The sequence below is a fragment of the Gastrolobium bilobum genome, unplaced genomic scaffold (assembly GCF_033153095.1).
Source record: "Gastrolobium bilobum isolate Gb01-03AN ecotype WA unplaced genomic scaffold, APGP_CSIRO_Gbil_v1 utg33132, whole genome shotgun sequence".
NCBI classification, from domain to species: Eukaryota; Viridiplantae; Streptophyta; class Magnoliopsida; order Fabales; family Fabaceae; genus Gastrolobium; species Gastrolobium bilobum.
In genome coordinates, this window is record NW_026897088.1 from 109,844 (window position 1) to 118,553 (window position 8,710).

The 8,710-nt window shown below is 34.1% G+C and overlaps 1 protein-coding gene and 1 non-coding gene across 2 annotated transcripts; one reads left to right on the forward strand and one right to left on the reverse strand.

The window, feature by feature from the left end:
- Nucleotides 1-2,355: 2,355 nt before the first annotated feature.
- LOC133304025 (uncharacterized) lies at nt 2,356-3,145 on the reverse strand. Its single transcript, XM_061503996.1, has 2 exons — nt 2,683-3,145; nt 2,356-2,606 (listed from the first exon to the last, which is right to left on the reverse strand). The coding sequence occupies exons 1-2, from the start codon at nt 3,143-3,145 to the stop codon at nt 2,356-2,358; spliced, it is 714 nt and encodes a 237-aa protein (XP_061359980.1).
- Nucleotides 3,146-4,276: 1,131 nt separating this feature from the next.
- LOC133304044 (small nucleolar RNA R71) lies at nt 4,277-4,383 on the forward strand. The gene has a single exon (XR_009750560.1). It is a non-coding gene; the product is annotated as a small nucleolar RNA R71 (small nucleolar RNA).
- The last annotated feature ends 4,327 nt before the right edge of the window (nt 4,384-8,710 follow it).

An 8,710-nucleotide genomic window follows, 5' to 3' on the forward strand; every position in this document is an offset into this window, starting at 1 on the left:
CTGTCAAAAGCATGAAGAACGCCCTTCCCAGATGAAAACTACACCCCTAGTGTTAAGTTTTGTCAAAGAATCGTGAAGAATAACTTAAATAGGTTTTAGAATCCCTATTTTAGGTGAAAACCATGAAATGAGAGCTATACTCGTCCATTAGCGCGCCAAAACACGTTATTTTGACGATAAAAATATGGTTTCGTATTTTGGGAATAACTTGAGCTATACTTGTCTGATTGATATGATCTAAGTCTCATTGGAAATTTAAAAAAGACACCTACAACTTCTATGAATAACACAAGATCAAAATCCATCATCTTAGGATACAAAAATTGGCCAAAAGACAGCTTCAGGGAAATTTTCTCTAAATCGTTGCTCCTCCTTTATCGCTTTAAGTCCTTTTAACTTAACTGTTTCTCCATTGCTCCAACTCAACTCAATTATCCTACAAAACAAGTAAAATTCATTCACATAAGTCAATAATTCAAAGTTAATACTTTTTAGCCAAATAACCCTAAGTTCTCGTACTTTTGACTAATTAATAATGTTATTTTAGTCCTTTAAAATATGATAAAATATGAGTTTATCAAATTATTCCCAGATTTAGAATATTGTTGTCCTCAGTAATCAAATTAAAATAAAACTATGGGGGAGGAGAAGAGTTCATGTGCTAATGAATTTAACAGGTCAATCAATCAGTATCACAATCAACGGAGTTTTCAGGCTTAATGTATAAAAATAATTAGGCAATAAATCAAGAAAATATTCACAATCCACAAGTCATAGAATTGTAACAAGAGTTCTCAACAAAGAAAGTAGGGAAACTAAACTAAAACACCCCCTCATTATGATTTTAAACTCACTTAAACTCAAATATCTTAGGGTATATGTTTTACTCATTCTTCATTGAATCAACACTACCATAAGCTTGGTTATAATCCCACTCTCCATAGTCTCAATGGTGTACAAAGTAGATTAAGAGGTCTTTTATTAAGGCTGTAATGTGTCCTAGCTAAAATAAAGGAAAGAAATGAGAAACATTGGCTCAAAGATTAGAAGTCAGATTCAAAGAGAAATAGACACAATATATAACACATTTGCAAAGTACTTATTCTTCTTTTCCAACTCTTCCTCCTTTGCACTTTTTCCAATAAGCAAAATTTCTTTTCAATTTTACAATGTTTTTCTTTCTTTTTCATTTTTCTCTTTCCTTTAGTTTTTCTATGTATATGCATTTTTTTTTTCATTTAACCACATCATGTGTCCTTGACTTTTTCCTTTTTTACCTTTACCTCTCATGCAACAATAATTCAATTATGATAATTTTTCTCAATTCCTCATTCTAAATCTGAAATCTAATCTAACTCAGGTGAGGATGTGTATGTGGAATGACTATTCAAATGTATAGGTCATCAACTAATAAATAGGCTTAGGCTCAAGGGGCTTAATCAAGGGATTAACATACTGGGTGGCTATTTGGTATCTAGTTACGAAAAAGAAAATATCTTTATCATTTCAACAAGTATATACCACAAATCATCTCAAGAAAGAAACAAAATAAGTTCTAGAGTGTTTTCATATAGTGAAGTGCGCATCAAATAAAAATTTATATGTTTAGGCTCAAAAGCTCAGGGCTATAGGTGCAAGACTAATTTCATACTCTCTATTCAAATCACTTTAAGTTACTCTCCTAATATTCCAGCGTATTATACAACCTACCCAACCGGTGCACATCAATGTATAGAAAACAATAAGTTACATCATCATACTCTTGATCAAAATACTATTCAATTTTCCTATCAATCATTTTTTTATGCACAGTCACTAATCAAGCATTTTTTTTCCAATTTTTAAGCTAGAAATTTTTTTGTATTCACCAAAAATAACCATGGAGATGTGGGAAGCAACAAAACTGACTCAAAAAATAAAAGTAACATAAAAAATTAAAAAAAAAAAGAAGAAAAAATTTGAGATAGTTCCCTGTTTTAGCCGGATAACTCAGTGTATGCTCATGAAATCCTCTTCAACCTTGCAGTGTAGCAAACAATGCCTCATATTCCTCAATTCCCAATTTTAATATATTGTTGTCCTTAGCAATTAAATTAAATCTAAAACATTACCAAAAATAAAAACTTTCTACACACACTAGGAAGAACATGAGCATGAATGTCACAGGTTAAAAAGGTTAGCTCAAAAAAAATATTAGGGTACTAAGCTCAACATCTTTTACTTATTAGAAATAAACAAAATAATAAAGGAAAATTAAAATTAAAATAATCGAAAGCAGGAAATTGTTGGGTTGCCTCGCAACAAGCACTTGTTTAGCGTCACAAGCCTGACGTACCTTCCTATGGTTATGGTGGCTTAAAATCTGAGCTCAGTGATGACCATGTCCCCTCGATCAAGTATAGTGCCCTTCCAAATACTCCTCTGCATATTGATGAGATTAAGTTTCCTTAAGAACTCTAAACTTAGCTTTTCTGTGTTTTCCCTTGCTCTTGGACTTTCCATCTTAACCTTTGGCTTGCATTCTTCATATGGTTGAGGAGACTTCTCCTTGTGCTCTTCCTCATCTTTCTTTTCATCAGTATAGTAGATTTTATCTTTCGGTTGAGCTATAGGTGGTAGAACTTCTTTTTTCAAAAACCTTAAATATCGTTTGCTCTCCTTTCACCCTTAATATCAACTCACCCTTAGGTACATCAATCAATGCTCCTGAAGTTGCTAAAAAGGGTCTTCCAAAGATCATAGAAAGAATAACATCTTCCTCTGTATCAAGGATAATAAAGTCAACATGAATGATTAACTTATCTACCTTGACTAGTATATCCTCTATAATTCCATAAGCTTGCTTTGTGAAGCGGTCAGCCATTTGCAATATTGTCCTAGTTGGCTTCACTTCCAAGATTCCTAGCTCCGTCATCATGAATAGTGGCAATACATTATTGCTGGCACCGAGATCACATGAGACTTTATCAACTATTAATGTGCCAATTTTACAAGGAATACTAAAGCTTCCAGGATCTTTTAATTTTGGAGACAGTTTCCTCTGTATGATTTCACTACACTCCTCAGTTAAAACAATGGGTTCATCCTTTGTGAGCTTATGCTTCTTTGATAAAATCTTCTTTAGGAACTTGACATAAGAAGGCATTTTCTCTAAAGCTTTAGCAAAATGAAGATTAATCTGTAACTTCTTGAAGGTATTCAAAAAACTGGCATACTGTAGTTTCTAAATCGGTTGTTGAAGTCTCTACGGATAAGGAGCTTGCGCATAACGTGAGACTTCCTGAAGCTTGTCCTGCTTCTTTTGAGACTTCTTCTTTTCCCACTTGAACTCTTTCCTGTCAACTTTCTCATGCTAGCTTCCTGTAGCTTCCTCAATTTTCCCATTCTTTTGCTTTTCAACACTAGAGTCAGCAACATTCTTCTTATCCTGAGAAGATTTCTCTATAGGCTGGATCACTTTCTCGCTTCTAGTAGTTATGGCATCACAATACTCCATTGGATTCACAACTGTGTCACTTGGAAAAGTACCCTAAGCCCTCTCAGATATCTTCCTAGACAATTTCCCAATCTAAGTCTCAAGATTCTTTATGGATGCTTCCTGATTCCTCATGGTTGCCTCATGATTCTTGAATGCAGACTGTATTTCTTGTATGAATGCAATTGTCTTATTTTTGAAGATATTAGTACCTTGCATGTAATCAATGATAGTCTTTGTGAGTTATGCTAGTGTTTTTTCCAATTCTAAAGTAGAATTTTGCTGAGAAGGAGGTGGTTGCAACTATTGTGATGATTTATAAGAGAAACCTAGGTAATTCTTCCATCTAGGAATATAAGTATCACCATAAGAATTGTTATGGTTGATCTGAGGTTATTTTGATTTCTTTAATCATACTAAATCAAGTTCACCTGGCTGACTTCAGTGCTCCTATAATGTCACACTCGCCACTAACGTGTTCACCTCCACAAACTTCACCGACTGCTAGTGGTGTATTGACGATAGAGACTTGGAAAGTTGATAATTGCTTTGTAAGAGCATCCAATTGTTTCTCCTGCTTCTTGTGCATCTACATCATTTGCTCATTCTAGCTGCATTATCCTCACTATCCTTGGATGCTTTGGGGCATTATCGAAATCCTGATAGGCTAATGACTCAAGTAACTCAAATGTTCACTCCGGAGTTTTTGACCTCAATGACCCTTCCGCTGCAACATTCACCATCAATCTAGAAGCAGGAGTCATCCGGGTAAGGAAAATCTGAGCCTGTTCCCAGGCCTTTAATCCATGCTATAGGCATTTCCTGAGTAATCCTTTAAAACTTTTCCATGCTTCATACAATGATTCATTGTCGTTTTGAGCATAGCAAGAAATCTCAACTTTCAACTTAGCCAACTTGAATGAAGGGAAAAATCTAGCTAGAAACTTTGTCGACAGATCATTCCATGTAGTTATGCTTCCTTGAGGTAATGCTTGTAACCAACTCCTGGCTATGTCTTTCAATGAGAATGTAAATAACCTTAGCAAAATATCATCTCGAGGAACTTCGTTCATCTTCAAAGTGTCGCATAACAACAAAAAATTCTCTAAACAAAGGTGTGGATCCTCAGCGCCTCCTGTGCCAAATTGATCACCTTGAATCAACTGCAGTAGTGGTAGCTTGATTTCAAAATTGATCGCATCCCACTGGTGGCCTCACAATACTTGTAGTAGAGGGAATTCTAGCTGGAGTCATATAATCTCTTACTGTCCTTGGAAGGGGTGATAGTCGATTCTCTACCATGGTTTCCTCCTTCAATACAGTAGAACTTGAAACTTCGTATTGCTTCCTTTCTCTTGCAAGCTTTCTATTTTATTTTATTTTGCGGTTTTCTCTATCTCTATATCAAATTGAAAAGAGCCGATGTCAACTGTATCTTGCATAAACCAAAAAATAGAATAATTAAATGAAAATAAAAAACAAAATAACAAAAACAAAATTAAATAACAGAAATTAGAGGTCCAATCTAAAAGTGTTTATAGCTATAACTGATGTTGAAATACACTAATCCCCGGCAATGACACCAAAAACTTATTGCGACTTCGGCAAGTGCACCGGTCATAAAAGTAATAAAGTGTATGAGTAAGAGATCATTCCCACGAAGATTATATTTCAACCACTAATTGACTATTTATGCTTAAGTTGGACAATTGATCAAGAAAATTTAATGAAAACTAAATTAAATAACAAAATAAGAACGCAAAATATGAGTAACTTGACAATCAAGAAACACAGTTAGGGGTTCGATTTCCCCTAATCTCCCCTTTATGTTCTGAATTAAAACTTTAATTAATTGCCTTTTTTACATTGCCCCTCCAATTCCCCTAAACTAGTTAAAACCCAGTCTCTTGATATTATAACCCTTTACTTTCCTTAAGAGAATCTTAATTCCTTGGTGTTTCTCAAAAGGATTTAAGCATTAATATTAAGAATCATAAAAATGGTATATGACACAATTCATATGTCTATTCCTAGAAACATACAAATTAATGATGAATGAGTCAAACCAAATTCATATACCAATATCCCTATTGTCATATACGAATCATAATTCAATCTACAGGAACAATTCATAGAAGGCATTAAGCAAAGACACATTCATTTAATATAGAAAGGGAAAATTACATTAAAGATTCATTCAAAAACATAAAGATTCAATTGGGTTCCATCTAACTTTAACTATAAAATAAAACTATTCTAACATATATAGTGGAATCAAGAAAATAAGAAAGTTTCCCCAAACTCCATTGATGTGATGACGCAGTGAATCTTCAAGGTTTCCAGTATAATCTTGGATCCAACTCGTCTCCGGCTCTCAAAAGCATGAAAACATCCTTCCACGATGAAAACTACACCCTCCACGATGAAAACTACACCCTCGGTGTCAAGTTATGTCAAAGACTCATGAAGAATAGCTTAAATAGATTGAGAAATCCTTGTTATAGGTGAAAACTACATAATGAGTCTTAATTGGGTCACAACTGGGCACTAAAACGCCTTTTAGCGCACTAAAACGCGCTATTTTGACAGCAAAAATATGGTTTCATATTTCGGGAATAAAGTGAGCTATAATTGTTCGATTGATATAATCTTAATTTCATTGGAAATATAAAATAGAGATCTACAACTTCTATGAAGAACACAAGATCAAAATTCATCATCTTAGATACGAAATATTAGCCCGGAAGATAGCTTTTGGGTGCTGATGCTCTTAAGGACGTTCCCTTTACTTAGTTCATCAAGAGAAAATGCATTTGTTCTCTAGATATTAACCCAGTTACGCAAGTGCACGCATCAAGTAATAACTAGTGCCCAAGTTATCGTTCCCACGAGGATAGTAACTCTACATAATACTTTGAACTATTCTGAAAAGGATTTGAAATAAAATATAGTATTGAACTGTTTGGTCTTTCACTTCCTAACACCTTAAAGACGTTCCCTTAAGGTGGTAGGTTCATATTGACTCTAAACAACTTCTCGCGTCGTTATATATTAAATCCTTCCTGATTTTAGGAGGAACGACAAAATAATTGGAGGTTTGGTTATATGGTCACAAGATATTGAACGATGAAAGCTTTTCAGATAACAATAATTAAGAGATAATAAGATGGATGATTAATAAAAAAATAGTTTTAACACAAGAAACAGATCCACTGTTTCATTCTTAAATAACTATGCTCTCAACTCAAGACTTAATCCTTCTGAATTTGTTCAAGTCTTTTCACTGCCAACTCTAATTCCTCAGCTTATGGACTAAATGGCTCACAAGTTTCCATATTCATATGGCTCCCTTGACTCCAACAGTTACTAAGTTCAGAATCTTCAGAGAACGAGGTGGTTCCTTATTCCTAAGGCAACCAGTAAGATTGTTTCCACAATCCTACCTTCCTCCTATGATTAAGCTGTCTGAAATCCCTTCCTTAAGGAAGTTCCTTTCTCAGTTTGCGTTCAATTTTCATTGATACCCAAAGAGTTAAAATTACTTAAATCATAGAAATACAAAAGATTCAGTACAAGAGTTTTGAACATAGTTCTTTAAGAATTTCATAGCTTTTCCATTCCAAAAATAACTTAGCCCAGAGCTGAAAACAAAAACATAATTATTTTAATCTGAAATCCCATAGACCCGAGATTCAGGTTGAAGATAATGAGTGGAAGAGAAGAGAAATAACAAACATATATTATAATAAATAAGTTTACAACACAGAGAAATAAAATGGAGAAGTATGGATATTGCTAATGAGGAGTCTCAAGTGGTGAAAGAGAATGGAAAAGAGTTGTTGTCACTTAGCTATTGCTAGAACTATACAAGTAAAATATAGAAACTTAAACTACAACTAGGTAATCTCTTCTTAAGGAATTCGATCGTTTCTTCGTGTGAGATTCTTCTATTTATAGGCTAAAGGAATGGATGGCAATCTTGTGATTCTTCTTCAGCTGTTCGTCGATTGAATGGGGAGGCGGTGAATTGGTGCTCTGACAAGTGAAGCAAGTTGTTTGATGGGATAGCTTAGGGTTGAGATTTGCATTTTTATTTTGAGACTCCCATGCTTGCTTCTTATCTATATCAATGAGCACTCTTTATTCTCTGCTATACACATTTCCTCCTGCTTGATTGTTGTACCCCTTTCTGCTTTTAGAAGCTTCTTTTCAACGTTTCCTGTAAAAGAGTCAGAGGAGAGGTTAGTCGAGCAGCTGTACAAATAAGTCAAACTATTCCCTTTTTCTTGTATTATCAGCTGATTACATCATCATTTGTTCCCTTTTGGTACTTCTGTCCTCATGATCTGGGAATGTGTTTTTACAGCAAAAATTGATTACCAATTGACGAAACGGATGGAATTTTAACATTAAAATGGGCTTTAAATGGGAACGATTTTTGGTCGCATTAACAACTTCATGGAATTTTTCACTAAATCGTTGTTCCTCCTTTATCGCTTTAAGCCCTTCTAATTTAATCATTGCTCTAATGCTCCAATTCAACTCAATTGTCCTACAAAGCAAGCAAAATTCATTCACATAAGTCAACAATTCAAAGTTAATACCTTTTAGCCAAACAACCCTAAGTTATCATGCTTTTGGCTAGTTGATAATATGATTTTTAGTCCTTTAAAACATTATAAACTATGAGTTGATCAAGCCACCATTTGATGGAATTTTTTATCTATTAATTAAATTAAATTTATTAAATTATTTAATTCCATCCTATTTATTCAAAATTAATTCCTGTTTATTTTCAAGGTCCTTTTAAGTTGGCATTTCATAAAAAATGATGAATAACTATAATCAATGTTATAAAAACCGGATCGACCCGGCCGGTTCGACACGGAAACCGGTGAATGGGTCATGAAATCGGTCCGTTTTTCATATTGAACCAGCTATGTTACACAATCGGTGTGACCTAGTGCGACCCGACAGGTTTTCGTAAAAACCGGTGACCCGGTCGGTTCAACCAATGACCCGGCCCGGTTTGTAAAAAAAAAAATTAATTTATTCTCATCAATTGATATCTTCCTTTTTTTAACTCTCAAACACAAATGATTTATTTTCTTTTAAAATATTTGAGTGATTTGTAGCTTATTAACTTACATAGATTATGTGCCTACAACACTAGTATTATCTTGATTATGCAATATGCAGGGAATTTTGATTTGATTTATAGTTAGAGATGTCGTT